The sequence below is a fragment of the Geotrypetes seraphini genome, chromosome 3, assembly GCF_902459505.1.
Source record: "Geotrypetes seraphini chromosome 3, aGeoSer1.1, whole genome shotgun sequence".
Classification (NCBI taxonomy): Eukaryota; Metazoa; Chordata; class Amphibia; order Gymnophiona; family Dermophiidae; genus Geotrypetes; species Geotrypetes seraphini.
This window is the reverse complement of record NC_047086.1, coordinates 175,239,468-175,257,484: the sequence shown is the minus strand read 5'-3', so window position 1 is coordinate 175,257,484 and position 18,017 is coordinate 175,239,468. Positions and strand designations below refer to the sequence as shown.

Here is an 18,017-nt window from a genome sequence, read left to right as displayed (position 1 = left end):
CTGCCCCTTGAAGAGTAATCTGCTGAGAGTGGCCTGCCCACTGTCTGATCCAGATCATCCAGCAGGCTGAAATGGAGTAAGCTGGAACCTTACCCAGGACTCTAATGATGTCCTAAAGAGCATCAGACACATAATCCACACCCTCCTTAAAATGTGGGGACAGGAGTCCCCAAACTCCTAGAGACTAGTCTGCAGCTTGGTATGGCAGGCATGTGCTATGAAGGAGGCAGCTGCTGCAGCTTTAAAACCAAAGGCCAGCACTTCAAACTGTCTTTTCAGGACTGCATGCACTCTATGGTCCTGTGCGTCCTTCAGCATCGCTTCACCTTCATGAAGAAGGGAGGTGCACTTGGTCACTTGGGCCACCGAGAAGTCCACCTTTGATTGGACAAACAGTTGCTGCTCTAGACATCCAGGATATCATGTCTATCCAGGGTAGAACTGAGACATAGCTTTGGCCACCTTAAGTAAGCCTTCAGGGGTCTCCCACTGGTCAGTAACCAAAGAGGTAAAATCTAGGTGAACAGGAAAAAAGTTAATCTGTGCATTAGTTCTACACGTGACAGAACACTGTGAAGTGGAAGGCTGCTGGGCATCGAGCTTTGGTACAGACAGGGTGTCAGAAATGGCATGGGAGACTGAAGTTGGCTGGAAAATGTGATGTACAGAGAGATCATCACTGTGATCCACTGTTGCCCCTGCTCTCTGTATACTGGACCCCAAAAGGGATCCCATATCATCCATCATCGCAGAAGAGCCCAGCGAAAACAAAGGCATGGAAAGGAACTTCCAATCATCACAATCCTGCTTCGAAAGGTCACTGACACTGAGAGCTGGCCTGGTATGAAGCGAGGCCACCTGTTTGGGAGAAGGATTTCCCCTTAGGCGGAGTAGGTGCGCCCATAGGCAGCACAATGCTTCCCGGTCCTGTTAAATAAGCTTACCATAAAAGGCTGACAAAATGTTTATTAAAAACTTTATATACCATGTACATAGCCAGAAAGGATCCAAGCAGTTTACAATATATAATATGTTTATGTTTATTAAAAAATTTATATAAACTTTATATCTGAGAAGTCTTCCATCAGGAGACCTGAAGCTCCTTGCATAACTCCAGAATGGAGAAGAAGAGACGCATCTTCTGCCACCAAGTGCTTGCCTTTCGCCCCATTGCTACTCAGTTCATCTGAGCAGGATCTCTTCCCCTTAGACTGTTCTTTCTGGGATTTCGGGAGTTCCAAGTCTTTGGAGGACTGACTGAGGGCTGAGCCCGAAGCTCCTGCCCCTTCCTCCCACATCTCGCAGCATGTGAAACTCAGTTGCTCCTCACCTGGCAACTCTGTACAACCAATACAAGATCTGGGGCATCCATCAGAGGCAATCACTTGTCAAAACAAAATGGTTTTGAAGTAGAAAAAAAAAGAGTTAAAAATCAATCACTAAAAATCCAAGATGGCTGCAGTCAAAATATTTTTGCCAAAAACGGATCACTGGAGCTAAATGCAAAAATAAAAAAATAGTGATTTTAGGGTTTTAGAGGAGGGGGACATCGGCACTAAGCCCCCCAACCCCCAAATTTCAGATCCCCACGAAGTTCCTCATAGGGAATAATGGGAGTACTCACTGTGGCTTTAGGTGCCTGTTTGTCTGAATCAGCCTGGCTGCAGGTCTGCCTCAGAAATTGCTCAGACTTCAACCGTCGAAGGAAATCTTCTGGCTGCCAGACGGATGAACCATGGCCACCGACTCCCACCCCCGAGATTCCTCATACAGTGACAGAGGGAGAAATTACTCAACTGTGTGACAAACGGACGTCTTTCCCAAGGTTTGCCACAGGGAAATTAAGGAAAGTATATAAACCCCAGTGCAGAAGGGCTGACCAGGTCAGGGCCCAGGACAATAAATTAGCTAACTACCTGGTGAGTGACAATGAAATGGAAATAGAACAGGAAGGCTTAGACTTACCTGAAGCAGTTCCAGAGCGTTAGAGAGCAGAAGGAGGAAGGAGGAGGAGCAGAACGAGGCTTGGCAGTAGAGCAAAGGCAGGACGGGGCCGAGCAGTTCCTCAGCACTGACTGGGAAATGACTGAGGAACAGGCTGGTAATTTGGCCACTGAATTCCTTCCCCCAGAGCCCATGGTATGGGAAGAAAGTGGGGCTATACAGGAAAGCTGTTCAGAGGAAATGGAGAGCTGAATATCTTGGGAAAGGGCTGTGAACAGAGGTTTTGTCTTGGCTGTATTTCTCTGCTTGCTCTGTGAACTAATGACTGTGGGAGTTACTAGTGAAATAATCCTGTACTGCAATTTCACATGTTGGTTTGCTGGAATGTATAGAGGGATACAGTAATGTCCTCTTCAGGCTAGGAGCACTGCTGAACCCCATGGACTGTAATGCTGGCTAGTTTAAACCTCAGATTTTCCTGGCTTCAGGAAGCCCAGCTGCAAAGGGGTTACCATAACAACTAACTAACTCAATTAGTCTGCCTGCCTCTTAGGAAGAGTGAGATTAACCCTCTCAGTGAAAAGCCTGAGAGACTAGGGAGAAAGTTCAACCCAGCTAGAGAAAGAGAATGCACTGCAAGACAGCACAGAATATTTCTCAATCATGAACAAGAATGTCTCTCCTGTAAAGCTACAATGGAGAGTTAATTGTGCTAACTGTTTCACCTCCTAGCCTCCTGGAATATTAATGACTGTATGTGGTTTATTAACCCAGTCCAGAGCTGATTACTGGGTGACCAGGAATGAAATGAACTTTTTCGGTTGTTTTTGTATGATGTTCATGCTACCAGGAAAACCTGGAGCGGCACAGTAATTCCACGGCCGGTGGCCGAATAAAAGCTTATGTTTTCACCAAGGCCATTCTGACAAAGTGTGATTTTTTTCAAAATCCTTGGAGAATAAGCTTAGTGGGGCATTTGCCAGCGACTACCAACTTGAAAGGTGACCCTAATTCTAAAGGGACCACGCCAGTAACAAGCTTCATGTCACTACCCGACGGCTCAAGGTGTTCTCAGAGAGCGTGGGTGTGACAACTGTTACCCCGATATCCCTAGGGTTCTTACTTAGGAGCCACACAGCCTGCGCTCAAGCCTATGATTAAATCAGCAGATGAGCTACTCCCAGGGGGGACAGACCCCGAGCTCATGAAGGGACCCAGCTACTCTGGGAGATTAGCCTGGGAGTAGAAGTCCTCTCATGCAGGACTGCATCCTTTCCCCAGCAGAGTATGCTTGAGCAGAGAATCTTTGAGCATCGAAGCCATGAAGAACTCAAAAATACGGCAGAAAAAAACAGAGAAGAGTAAAACACATACAGTATTCTGAGTTCACTCGCAAAAGGAATAACTGAGGAGGATGGTATGCTCCACTGCAGAAGAGGAGGAGTTTTTGAGTTCTTAAAGGGATATCCTTCTGCAGTTCGCAGGAAATGGGAATCAACAGCTCAAGTATGGACTTCTGTGGATCTACAACACTACATAACCACTAACCACTTCTTCATGCTCATGGCTCTTTCTTGATTCTTGGATAGCTTTGAAGGCTTCACCGAGAATGCATTCTACACTGGGATCTCCCAAGCACCTACTCACAAACTATGTGACTAGTCATCTAACTAACCCCAACTTTTCGCAAATTTCCATCGACCTAATTACTCCCTTCCCACACACTACCTACCTCCACCCACTCGCTAACCCACCTCCCACCCATTCACTACCTCCACAGACTAACTAATTATCTTTACTCCACCTCTGACTAAGGAGTTCAATTTTCAGTTCTAAAAAAATGGCGCGGGTTGAGGACTTATTCCCATTGCCGCCATCACTGGAGCACTAGAGTACCTGAATCAGACGGATTCTGTCTGAGAATCCCTAAGGTGCCAATGGCCTTTATATCTTTTTGGCCCTCTTTTACAAAGGGGATTACTGCAGCAGCCTGCTGTAATCGCACAGAAGCCCATTGGAAATTAATGGGCTTCAATGCAGTTGCCGCATGGCAGCTTCTTCTGTGGCTTTGTAAAAGGGGTGATTTGTCATTAAATAAAGATAACATACTTGAGCATTTTTCAGCAAAAATGTCTAAAGTATTCCCCTGTTAACTGACGTGAAACTCAGACTTTTAAAAATCCAAATTCTGCTTACCAGAGGAAATGTCTGTTGTGCGTAAGTGCTGCCTCGTACCACCCTTCTGTCATACATAATGTTTCCATAATTAACACATTCTTCAATTCTGCAACATAATACAACAGCAAGAATATTAGTTAGCACTGGTTGCCATCATTTATTTTAGATATGTTATAAACTGCTTACATATCTATTCTGTGATACATTAAATAAATGTGAAATATCTATAACTCAAAATTTGATCTCTTTCTGCCCTCCAGCCTGCTGGATCGAGGGCATTCCCTTCTGAAGTTTTTTTCACTAGGCATTTTTTAAAAGAGCCTGCACAGTGCACCCTGAAAATCCCACTAGTCTGGACTGCTCTAGCAGGAAGAGGGGGTTAGCATTTAAGATGTTAGGGAGATTACAGATAAACCAGAACACTGTCACATGAAAGTGTATGACCATTATTAGCTAAACTCCACTGGCTTCAAGTAAAAGGGTAAAATTTAAACCGACAGTGATAATACTTAAAGCCTTACATAATCAAAAGCATAAATAGCTGAAATAATATTTAGTTTATTTATCAATTAACTTTTTTATAGCTTTTATTGTGGATGATCAAAGTGTAACACAATCTTGGTGGAGTACTGCTGCTATTTGGGTTTCTGCCAGGTACTTATGACCTGCATTGGCCACTGTGGATGAAGGATACTGGGCTGGATCATTGGTCTGGCCATTAGTCTGACCCAATACAGCTATCCTAATGCTCTTATTTTCATCAAAACAGAACAGATTAAAATTAATTAACAATATATGATCCTAGAAACATCTTAAAATGCTAAAACTAATTATAATTATATCATACGAAAATCCTCCAAAAGCCTAAATAAATAATTTCTATTACAATAGTACACTCTGGGTTGACATTATATTCTTCCTATTGTCACTTACTAAGATCCCCATCACCAAGGGTGAGTTAAAAAGATGAAATGGAGAGCCAGGGGATAAGAATATGGAAGAGAAGGTAATGTTCAATTGTAGATCAAGAATTGGTTACAAAGACTAGGAGACACTCAAAGTTAAAGAGTAATACTTTTAAAACCAATAGGAGGAAATATTTTTTCACTCAAAGAATAGTTAATCTCTGGAATGTATTACCAGAGGACGTGGTAAAAGCAGTTAATGTAGCTGGTTTTTAAAAAAAGTTTGAACAAGTTCCTGGAGGAAAAGTCTATAGTCTACTGTTGAGACAGACATGGGGAAGCCACTGCTTGCCCTGGATTTGTGGCGTGGAATGCTGCTACTATTTGGGTTTTTGCCAGGTACTTGTGACTTGGATGGCCTTCATGAAGATGGGAAACTGGGCTAGATGGACCATTGATCTGACCCAGTAAGTCTATTCTTATGTTCTTAACCTACTTGTAGTTTAAATTTTGCTTTTTCCTTGATGAGTATTGAGACATGTGGAGCAGAACTTCTCAAACTGTGGGTCGGGACCTCAAATGGGGTCACAAAACATGTCTTTGGGGGCACAATCTAGGTGATTTCACCATAGGTTCATCATTAATCCGCACCTCCAGAGAGGTCACACAATTTGATTTGGCTACAATCTTGGGGTCACCGCCACAAAGAGATTGGGAAACACTGATATAGTAGAAGGTAGCTTCTGTGTATTGTAGCAACCCTGGGATACTGAACGGGACTCTAGAGCACCCCCCAGTGGTTGCAAAGAAAAATCCAGATAGAGTGTGACCCGGACCGGAGACACCCTGCAGGACCGGACTGATCAAAGAAAAACAGGAACCAAAATCAAACCCACTGCTACCAAGGTTCATTCAAAATATATCATTTTTACTTGTCAATAAATAAAGTCAGGAATGACATCCACAAACAATAGGCATTGATTCTTGTTCAAAAGTAAAACCTAAAGCCAAAACCAAAATAGTTCAAAGAAAAGTAAAGTTCAGTTTTCTTCTTTTCCAACACAGCAAGAAAGTACTGTTCATGAGCACTGGCTCTCCTCAGAGCTAATAAATACACTGTGCTTTAAGCCTGCTCCCAAGCAGGGTAAACTATTAACAAGGTGCTTGGCTCAGTTCTTAGCACTGCTTATAGTCCTTCCATTAAAGCCTTCAGCAGATTTAGGTAGCACTGCTGGGTGAATTAGGAGTGTCTCCAGGTTTGTCTTGCCATAACAGCTTTTAAAGTAGCTATCCAAAAATCCCCTCTCAGGATCTTAACAAACCTCACCCCAAACAGAGGACTTCCAGCTTCAGGTAAGTTACACCCCAAAAATACTGCAGTGCTCAACAAAGCAAGTCCAAACAAAGTAAAAACCCAATAGTTTCCAAAAACACAAACTCACTGTCGGTTGCAGGTAAGTAATAAACTCCTCAGAAAGGCTTCCTTATTAATCCCACGTAGTGGCTTTCTTCACAGCATGCCAAATCCCGAAAGTTTCCAGATTCCAGTACCAGCATAGGTTGCACTGCCTTTACCTCTGCCAGGACCTGGGGAGTCCTACTGAGAGAGACCAGATCCTTCCCCTCGCTTGCCTCCTCCTTGTCCCAGCTGGCTGTCTTTTCTAACAAAGACCATACCCTGCTCTAGCCAAGTCAGCAGGAATTACCTCAGCCCTTGGGCTCCCCCTGGTGGTGCCCTAGATAGCTTCAACTTGAAGAGCACCTAAGCCCACCGGCTCCCCCTGGTGGAAAGCCAAGAAAACAACATGACCAAGGCAGAGCGGAGCCCACTTGATCACAGTATGCAGGAAGCAGTTCAGATGCAATTATGTAGTATCTGAAGGCCCTATTGTGGATAAGTAGCCTAGTAGTTAGTGCAATGGGCTCAGAATCTGAGGAACTGTATTCAATTAAGCACACAATCTGTACAGGCATTTCAAGAGAAAAAAAAATCAATTCTGCCCATGTATAAAGACAAACAGTTAAGAATTGCATACACCAGAAATCAGAATCTAAAGGAAATCTTATGTCCAGCAGATGTGTTGATGACAAACACAAGGTTAGTCTATTGAGGGGAGTCACTTAAAGTGTGGTAAATGTAAAACTTGTGATTCAGCTGAGGAGCAAATAAAGATTTTCAGAGATCCCCAGACTAACAACACCTTTAGATTAAAACCTCATGTGACACAGCATATGTGGTTTATCTGATAAAATATCCTTGTGAGAAGGTGTATATAGGATAAACCACAAGACCATTTTGGGTACGGTTTGGTGAACACAGGAGTAGTGTAACATGTCAAAAGAATGATGAACCATTAGTGCAACATTGCATACAATATGGACATCAATTTTCCATGCTTAAATGCTGGGTCATAGATCATATCAAAGAAAAATGGGTAGACCCAGAACATTTGTATCCACAGTTTTTGTTTTCATAGATCATATGCCACCTAATAAAAGAGGAGGAGATAGAAAGCTGGTTCTGTTAAAAAGAGAACAAGAATGGATATTCAGGTTGAAGTCTGAGGAACCTAAAGGCCTGAATCTCAAAATTCAGTGGCATTTATTTATTTTTTAAACAATGAATAAATTATAAAAGTTGTCTGGACATTCACTAAAACTAGACTAACTAGAGACAAGTTGGAAAAGAGGGAAGAACTACAATTTTATAGGAGAGGAGACAAGAAGTGAAAGTACAAACTTAGAAACATGATAGCAAATAAAGGCCAAATAGCCCATCCAGTCTGCCCATCCACTATCTCCTCTTCTTCCTAAAAGATCTCACTTGCCTGTCCCACATAAATGGATATGACATATTAAAATCACACTTTTTCTCTCTCCCCTCCTTAGAATTAGATAAAGCGATTAATCAAGAAAATAATAAACTTTGAAACTTTTGAAGCAAGCAGCCCAAAGCTTGTTAACTCAAATCATTCTACATTACTATCCTGCTCTCATATGAACCCAGCTTTTCCACCTGGAAAGCAACTCTCATCTTTTGCTACTTTTAACTCTACCAGGAATGCCCTTTCTTAAAGTATAGGCCAGGGGTGTCAAACTCAGGCCCAGGGGCGAAATTTGGCCTGCAGGATAATTAAATTTGGCCTGCGAGTACCCGTATTTTTCTCTCCACACGATGCACTTCCCCCCCCCAAGTGGGTGGAAATGTCTGTGCTCTTATGGAATGCATATAACAATTTTTCCCCCCCCCTCCCGGTATCTTTTTAAATTCTGGTGGTTCAATGGTGTATTGGCAAGAACTGACAGCAGCCATTCAGAGAGCGGTGCGGGGTCAGGCTGGAGTGTGAAAAACACACTCCTGCCTTGTGCGCTGCTGGCCACAAGATATGATGAGGTAGCTGTCTAGAGAGGAAGGGGCAGGAGCGTGGAAAGCTTGCTCCTTCTGATACACTGCTGGCCCACCAGAATTAAAAAGGGGGGGGGGGGGTAAAAATTATTAGTCAGTTGGGACGGATCCTTCCTGTCCTGGACTACCACTAGACCACCAGAGGTGGGACAGGGTACAAGGCAGAGCAGTGGGACAGGGTATAGAGCCTGACAGGGAGAAGGGCTGGATGCATAGCCTGGTAGGGCAGGGAGGGAAGGGGCTCAGTGCAGAGCCTGGTAGGGAGGGGTGACAGGGTGCAGAGCCTGCAAAGGAGTGTGGGGAGAGGTTGTAATCCTATACTTCTACTAAGACTAAGGGGTCCTTTTATTAAGGTGCGCATTTAGCGTGTACTAATCTATAGCACGCGCTAAATCGGTTAGCGTACCTTAATAAAAGGACCCCTAAGTATCTCAATAAAAAATTTGGCACGCAACTTAGTCTATGTTTTAGATTTCGGCCCCTTATGTGATTGAGTTTAACACCCCTGGTATAGGCCAGCTTCTAGGAGATCTCCGAGATAGTCCCCACAGCCACACTGTGAACTCAGCCTAGGATCTCACATTACATATATAGATGCACCTACCCAGTGGCATACCTAACATATGTGACACCCGGGGCCCATCATTTTTTGACATCTATATCAAAAATATGATTTTTTAGTAACAATCCACATATCGCACAACAAGAGTGTACCTAGGAAAAGGCAGCATCTTAAATATTGCAGTGAGCACTAGAACACCAACACATACATTATAAAACTAAACAAGCCAGAACCCGCACAGTCAATTGATCCTGCAGTCAATGCCAACTGAAAACTATGTCCTTTTCATACACACAGAAGAGAGATACACCTTCGCTCAATATGGAATAATCACAAACTAAAAATAGAAATATGTAGACAAAAGTTAAACTGAACCGCCAAGCAGTGGCGTACCTAGGGTATGTGGCACCCGGGGCCCATCATTTTTTGACACCCCCCCCCCCATGTAAAAAAAATATTTTTTTGTAATGACCATGAAACGGAATAAATGGTCAGAATAGAAACAGGCAGTGAAAATTTTCTTATATTCCAAACATAACATAACATAAATTATGTCTGAATTGTCATGACATCAGAAGTACATATGGAGTAGTTGCAGGTGATGCTTGGGACAGTTCTGATTGTGTTAGTTCGGTTTTATGTGTTTTTTGAATAGAAGGGTTTTTATTTCTTTTTGAAGGTTTTGCAGTCTGTGATCGATGTCAATTGGTTGTAGAGTTGGGGGTCGAGTGTTGCAGCTCGAATGGCTTAGGAGGTTGTCGAACAGTTTTTTTCTTTTGACGTTTTTGGTTGGAGGGTGTGTGAATGGTGCGTGAGTTCTCCTATGTCTGTTTGAAGTGGATTGAATTATTTAGCTGAAGAAATTAGTTACCCCCTCATCCCACACACATTAATTCTCTTCCATTTTTGTTCCCATTATAAAAAACACTGATAAGTTCCCAGAAAAAAAATACATTAAAATAAGAAGTGAAAACAAAGGCCCCTACAGATGAGAACATAACATAAGAATAGCCTAACTGGGTCAGACCAATGGTCCATCATGACCAGTAGCCCATTCTCATGGTAGCCAATCCAGGACACTAATACCTGGTCAAAACCCAAAGAGTAGCAACATTCCATGCTACCGATCCAGGGCAAGCAGACACTTCCCCCATGTCTTAATAAAGGATTATGGACTTTTCCTCCAGGAATTTGTCCAAATCTTTCTTAAAACCAGCTACACTATCTGCTTTTACCATAACTTCTGGCCACTTCATTTTTAAGTTTAGATCTTTCTTTTCAAACAGAGACCTTGCTAGATGTCAAATACAGCACAAGGTAACTTCACATGGACTTAGCTGTGCAGGAAATGTGAATCTCCTCATACACCCACCATATAGTGCAAAAATGTGCAAAGGTCTGTTTTTTTCTTTCGATCACTACATAGCCTAATGCCACACAAGCAGCGCTGTTACAAACATATTCTGTAGGTCAATGCTAAGGATAACAAAGTTTCCTTCCTTGGACCAGAAGGAAATACTGATAAACCACTGAAAGAGATCCCAACACAACACCCAAAGACCCACTCAGTGTGTGAACCAGTTGAGTGGAGTGGACTAACTGGGGGGTGGAAATGGGCCCGGAGTTTGCTCAGCAGAATTTCCCAGACCACCTCTTCCTCTCAACACATTGACACGCTGCCACCACCACCACTAGAAACACCTCACTGGGTAGGCCAGCTATGCTATAAACTTTATAAAACACATTATTATATTTTCTTATAAAGCACATATTTTAACTGAACTCTCTGACATCCTCAGCCTTTCCATTCACAAAAATAGAAGGAAGAAAAGTTCCCATTTCCTGCTGTCTCATGTCCCCGGCCTATACAATATTTTTTTTCTGCAGACCCTTCAAAAGTCTGACCAAATCCTCGTTTCACTTGCATTATAAAGTACTGAGGATGCCATCTCTCCCCAATCCCAGGTCCTAAAGTCTAAGACAGGAGCGCAAACTAATGCTGCCAGATTCAGGAAAAAAAATTTTGATTCGATTCAGCCTATTGAATTGGTTTTTCAATTCGATTTTCCTGCCCAGTTGGGTGATTTTTTTCAAAACTCCTGGTGGGTTTTATAGCTTTTTCACCCCCTTTGGCTTCTCCTAATCACACTGGCGCTGTGGTGTAAATAAAATAAAGAAACAAAAAGGACTTTTCCTCTCTCTGTTAAATCCTAGCTCACGTTTGCAGTCCAACACCAGCTCTGGCAGGATACACATTTCAAATCTGACATATTATAATCACAAAACAGAAAATAAAATTAATTTTTCTACCTTTTGTTGTCTGGTTATATTTCAAATCTTGTTGGTCCAAGGCTCTGGTTTTCTTCTGATAACTTGGGGTCTCCTTCTTTCTTCTTTCTGCATGCTAACCATCCATCTGCCAACTCTGTCCTCCCTTTCCATTTCCCTTCCCTCCCCAGGAAGTCTGGTATCTTTCCTTTTTTTCATCTCCCTCCACAGATCCACCTTTTCTTAACTACCCTTTCATCCGGCATCTCTCCCTCCTTCCCCACCACCCGAGTCCACCATCTCTCCCTTTCTTTTCCCAATTACCCTCCTATCCAGTATCTCTATCCCTCCTCCACACCATCCTTTGTGTCCAATTTCTCTCCCTTTCTGTTCCTTCCCTCCCTAAATCCCATGGTCCATCATCTCTCTCCCTCTCCTCTATTTTCAGACCCATTATTTCTTCCTCCCCCCCCAAGTTTGGCATATGCACGTCTCTTTGAACACTCCCTTCCCTCCGTGTACTTCTAAACCAGGGTCCCCCCCAAAGGCCTGTCCCCCCTTAAAGGTCTGCCTGTCTCCCCTTGAAGGCCTGCACCCCCCTTGAAGGCCTGTCCCACCTCCTTGAAGGCCTGTCCCCCCCTTGTAGGCCTGTCCCCCCCCTTGAAGGCCTGCCTGCCTGTCCCCCCCTTGAAGGCCTGTCCCCCCCTTGAAGGTCTGCACCCCCCCGAAGGCCTGTCCTCCCCCCCTTGTAGGCCTGTCCCCCCTTGAAGGCCTGCCTGCCTGTCCCCCCCCTTGAAGGCCTGTCCCCCCCCCTTGAAGGTCTGCACCCCCCTGAAGGCCTGTCCTCCCCCCCTTGTAGGCCTGTCCCCCCTTGTAGGCCTGCCTTCCTGTCCCCCCCTTGAAGGCCTGTCCCCCCCCCTTGAAGGTCTGCCCCCCCCCGAAGGCCTGCACCCCCCTGAAGACCTGTCCCCCCTTGAAGGCCGGTACCCCCTTGAAGGTCTGCACCCCCACCGAAGGCCTGAACCCCCCTTGAAGGCCTGTCCCACCCCTTGTAGGCCTGTCCCCCCCCCTTGAAGGCCTGTCCCCCCCCTTGAAGGCCTGTCCCCCCCTTGAAGGCCTGTCCCACCCTTGAAGGCCTGCACCCCCCCCGAAGGCCTGCACCCCCCAAGGCCTGTTCCCCCCTTGAAGGCCTGTCTCACCCCCTTGTAGGCTTGTCCCACCCCCTTGTAGACCTGTCCCCCCATTGAAGGCCTGTCCCTCCCCCTTGAAGGTCTGCACACCCCCCCAAAGGCCTGTCCCCCCTTGAAGGCCTGTCTGTCCCCCCCCCTTGAAGGCCTGCCTGTCCCCCCCCCCCTTGAAGGCCTGTCCCCCCTTGAAGGCCTTCCTGCCTGTCTGTCACCCCCCTCCTCCTTGAAAGCCTGCCTGCCTGCCTGCCCGCCCGCCCCCCCCCGAAGGACCCGCTCGCCCCTGGCCTCCCCGCACCACTATGAAGCAGCACTACCTATGCTCCCGGCCTTGCCGTTCAGTCCCCCCCCACCACCCCCGAAGGACCGCTCGCACCACTGACCTTCCTGCACCACCTATGAAGCAGCCGCAGCAGGATCCCGACGTCAGCGATCTCTGCGCTGCTTCCTGCGCCGCGTTCCCGCCCCTCCTCTGACGTCAGAGGAGGGGCGGGACCGTGGCGCAGGAAGCAGCGCCCAAGCAGCTCAGGTATCGCTGAAGTCGCGATCCTGCTGCGGGCTGCTTCACAGGTGGTGCAGGAAGGTCAGTGGGGCGAGCGGTCCTTCGGGGGTGGGGGGGAATGAACGGCAAGGCCGGGAACACCCCCTCATGGCTGGCACCCGGGGCGGACCGCCCCTCCCGCCCCCCCCTTAGTACACCACTGCCGCCAAGAACCCAGACTCTGCATACAATGCAACACCACAACACCACAAAAACAGTGGCACATGTCTCCTAATACTGTGCAAAATATAAAGACAGTAGATGTAAATTTGAAAAAACTGATACATAACAATCACCACTTTACAAATTAACAAATAAAAATAAAACAAATAATGAGAAATAAGAAAATACCATTTTATTGGACTAATCCATTTTTCAATTAGCTTTCAGAGGCCAAATCTTTCTTCAGAACAGTACAGTATACTGCTGTTATGGTATCCTGTCCTGAGGAAAGGGGTTTAGTCCAAAAAATTGCCTTATTTCCATTTTTTATTTATAAACTTTTATCAATACAGTTACAATACTACTTTATTCTAAGTAAAGCAACAAAAAAATATTTCTACCTTTTGTCGTTTCTGCTTTAATCATCTTCTCTTTGCTCTCTTCTTTCTATACAGCGTTTGTCCTCTCTTCCTTCCATGCAACATCTGCCCTCTCTTTGCCCCTTCCACCCAGCTTCTGCCCTCTCTCTCTACCCCTTCCATCTACTGCCCACACTCTTTCTGCCCCTTCCATCTACTGTCCACCGTCTCTCTCTTCCATATGGCATCGTCCCTCTTTCTATGTCCCTTCAATAAACTGTATATCTGGGGTCCCTTCTCTCCTGTGCACATGATTCATTTCAGCTTCACCCCCTCTCCATTTTTCTGTCTACACCCCCTCCCCTATGCTTTGGCATCTCTCTCTTTCTCTTCTCCTTTCCTTCCTTCCTTCTATCTCTACACCATGGTGTGGTATCTCTATCTCCATCCCTTCCCTCATGCCATGGCATCTCTTCCTCCCCCTCCATGGTCTGGTATCTCCTTTCCTTCTCTCCCATGGACTTGGCATCTCTGGTTCCTCTCCCTTGTCTTCCTCTCCATCCTTCTCTCTCTCTCCCCAATTGGGTGCAGCAGCAGCAGCAGCATTTCTCCTCCCCTTGCCTTTGCAGCATTTTTCCCCCTTGCCTGTGCAGCAGTAGCATTTCTCTCCCCCCTGCCTGTGCAGCATTTCTCCCCCCTTCCCTGTGCAGCAGCAGCAGCATGTCACCCCCCTTGCCTTTGCATCATTTCTCCCCTCCCCCTTCAATGTGCAGCAGCAGCATGTCTCCCCCCTTGTCTTTGCAGCATTTCTCCCCCCTTGCCTTTGCAGCATTTCTCCCCCCCCCCCCTTGCCTGTGCAGCATTTCTACCCTCCCCCCCTTCCCTGTGCAGCATTTCTACCCTCCCTCCTTCCCTGCCCAGCATGTCTGGCCAGTTCCCCTGCTGAAAGCCGTGGGCGTATACACCTCACCGATCTGCGGCTGCGTCGGAAGCCTTCTCTCTGACGTTGTGATGTTAGAGAGAATGCTTCCGACGCAGCCGTGGATCACATGAGGAGCAGATACCCGCGGCTTTCAGCAGGGGAACCGGCCAGAAGCTGAACAATGCCGGTGAGCACCTGCGGACACCCCTGCCGTTGCTGCTGGTTAAGGAAAGGCAGCAGCGGCAGAATAGGGAGGGTGGCCGGCTGTGCACCCCCTTGGAGCGTGCACCCAGGGCAGACCATCCCCCCGCCCCCTCCTTGGTACGCCACTGCACCTACCACCTGTTGCCCAGCCAAGTCCAACCTGCACAGAATAAGGGTAAGAAAATTTAAAATATAATTCAACAACCCAAATGCTATACCTTAAACTTATAATAATCTTACCCTGTCATCATCAACCAGGGCAAATATGCTGACACAAAAAACTCCCCTCAGAAAAAACCTTCCCAACATAGCCCCCACAATCTAAGAGGAATCCCCTTTTTCTCATACACCCCTACAACAAAAAAACTTATCTATCGCCCTCATAAATACCAGATCAGCAAATAACAAAGGCATCATACTACAACAGATAAACCTGACTTAGGCCTAGATTCTCAAAAGGTTCCGTTAAAAACCGATGGACTGCTATTGCTGTCCTTATAGTAGCGATTTTAAAAAAGCGAGCCATTCTCCAAAAAACAATGGAGAGTAGTGAAGATTTGCTAAATTTGCATATGCCCATCGCTGGCGATAGTAATGGGCATATGCGCAGAATAAATGACCCCCCCCCCAAAAAAAAACAAAAAAAAACCCCCCCAACAAATCGAGCTGCCTAAGAAGTCAAGCAACCCTCCAACTGACAGCAGGAGAGATGCCCACTCTCTCCCACCGCCAAGCAACCCCCTCCCCCACCCCCCACTCCTACCCTAAGCCCTAAGGAAAAGTTTAGTGCACACCCCCCGTATTTTCCCTTGCTATACTACATCCTGAAATAATTTTAAAAAGTTTGGATACGATTTGAATGTACGGTTGAATAGCAGAGAGAGGAAGAGACAAAGGACATTGCTTTTGGAGGTGGAGGTAAGGGCAGAGGGGGGAAAAAAAAGAGGTGCCACGTTCGAAAGAGCAGAGACATCTATTTACATATCGGCAAGCGCGATACTCACGTGGGGGGCTCCACGTCCCGGTACTTCTTCCGGCTGGGCAGCACCCGCGGGCGGCTAGAGAAGGTGTAAGTGCTGCTGCTGCCGACCACCGAGTCCTTCTGCTGTAGAACCGATGTCATGGCTGCTGGTACAGGGAAGGAGGGCAGGGGCGCCCGGGCGAAGGTGAGCTGCGTCTGCCCCTGCCAGGCACCGTCCTCCCGTCCTGACCACCTGCGCCCGTCTCCTGGCAACCGATTTCGCTCCCTAACGACAGTCTCTAAGGTAAACAATGTCGCTGTCATCGCCATTTCCGGTATCTTGGCTCTCAATCGGCTGTAGCACCGTTCGGGATAAGTTCTTTACAGCACATTCTTTAATAGCTCATTCCCTGCCTAGGCCATTCTTTCTATGATACCATAATCGATCCAGAGACTTATGGGAAATAAAAGCCAGCTATTCTGACCTCAATAGTAAACAGATGAACTGAGGATAGTATAGTTTCTGGATTCGAGTAGATTGCAGGATCCAAGGCAGCATGCGATTACTAGGGGTAGATCTTATCACTTGAATCTGAACAACTTCTTTGACTGGGTGGCTAGAGAGTTGGATCAGGGATGCATATAAATTTCATCAAGGCTTTTGACAAGGTTACACTTTTGACACTGTACACCAGTGATTTACAAATAAACTGAAAATTGATTTAAGATTGGCTAGGTCAGAAATTGGTGAGAGATGACAAAGGGTGGTGGTAAATTGAGTTCACTTTGAAGGAATTGGTATTACTAGTGGTGTGCCACAGCTGCTGGTCCTTGGTCTTGCTCTTTTCAACATTTTTATAATCCCCATCATGCTCTTGCACACCCTTCATTAATCCCATAGCTAATGTTCCTCTTACTCCCTCCCCAGCTCATGCTCAGCCCCCATCCATCCCTAGGCTCAGCTCCCCCCCCCAAGCCCCTCCCCCACTAGTCTGTCTTTTTCTCTTCAAATCTCAACCCACTTCTTCGTTGCTTTCTTTTGGTTCTTCTGAGTTTTCATTCGTAATCCCACCTGTGAAGGAGTCGCAGTCGCAGGCCCAGGCTTGTTCCCCAACACTTCTTCCTCATGAGTTGTTTTCTATGCACAGGATGGGTTGGCCACTGGGCTTGATGGACCTTTAGTCTGTCCCAGTATGGCAATTCTTATGTTCTTATGATTGATGCTTCCCTCGTCCTTCATCTACAGGGCCAATCTTGATTCTGTTTTCCACTTATGGCCATGCGGCCCAATCTTGCTGGATTATGAACAAGAAAAGTCCAATTTAGTGTAGGTAGGGAATTCTGCACAAATTTTGCATTGCGTGCAGTATTCTGCCAAATAAACAACAGAGAAATCTTTAAAAAAAACTGTTATTGTTTCTTTTAAATGGCCTCAGGGAAACAGTATGGCCATTAAGTCTTGGCTGTTGTGATGCAGGAGAGAAGTGATTTCCTCACAAGTATATACTTTCTCCAGCTGCTAGAAATTGGAGTTAGCCTATTGCCCTGCCCTTCTCTTGTTGGGGGAGAGGTGTGGGAGGTAGGCCTCTCTGTCCAGAATCATGATTGCCCAAGGAGGCCCCCATCAAAGCTGCACATTACAATAATAGGCATGATGGAGGTGGGTTGTCATCTTGATTTTGCATTGGCTAGCTATCACTAAAAATGACGGGGCCATGCAGGATTGCCATTTCTGGTGATAGAGTGAACTTCTGGGCCCAAATTCTATTAACAACACCTGACATTAAATGCCTAGATTGGCACAACTAGCTGATATAGGTGTCTAACTTAATTATTTAATTTGGCTTAATCGGCACCATTAATTCAAAAGTGTCATAAAAAAAACATTTTAACAAATGAATTAGCCAATAGGCACCTAGCACTTCAAGGGGTTATGTGAACTGTGACAATGAAATCCTCAAACTCTATGCAGTGACATAGTAAGAGTGGGGGGGGGGTCCACCCCTGGTACTATCTCCTCTCTTTCCTTTCCTTTCCCTTCCCTCCCCTCCCCTCATACCTCTTTAATTTTCTCGGCATGAGCAGTATCATAAACTTGCTGCCCGTGTCAGTGTCGGCTCTCTCTAACATCACTTCTGGGTCTTGTGCCTAGGAAATTACATCAGAGGGAGAGCTGACACGATGCAGGCAGCAAGTTCGTAATGCTGCTTGGGCTGAGAAAATTAAAGAGATACCGGGGAGGGGAAGGGAAGGGGGTGGGTTGGTGGGAAGGGATGGGGAAGGAGCGCCACTCACCCTTGCTTCGCCATTAACTCTGAACAGCTATATGGATAAAATTATATCACTGCTTGACTTCCCCTCTATATGCCTCCAATATGCTTTTCAGTCCATCCCCCACTATGCTCCCTATGTATGTATGCC

At 46.0% G+C, this 18,017-nt stretch overlaps 1 protein-coding gene across 3 annotated transcripts in view; it reads right to left on the bottom strand.

Moving 5' to 3' along the window:
* Window positions 1-15,976, bottom strand: part of RSPH3 (radial spoke head 3) — an 89,585-nt gene extending 73,609 nt beyond the window's left edge. Inside the window, exons 1-2 of one of the 3 annotated variants that reach the window (XM_033939919.1) lie at window positions 15,640-15,976; window positions 4,141-4,228 (exon numbers count right to left, since the gene is read on the bottom strand). In XM_033939919.1, coding sequence (XP_033795810.1) covers window positions 4,141-4,228; window positions 15,640-15,926 — 375 coding nt within the window. In that variant the 5' untranslated portion in view covers window positions 15,927-15,976. Of the gene's footprint in view, window positions 1-4,140; window positions 4,229-6,469; window positions 6,706-15,639 lie in introns of those variants that run through there. The other 2 variants (XM_033939918.1, XM_033939920.1) reach the window with 2 other exon arrangements.
* Between the last annotated feature and the right edge of the window lie 2,041 nt (window positions 15,977-18,017).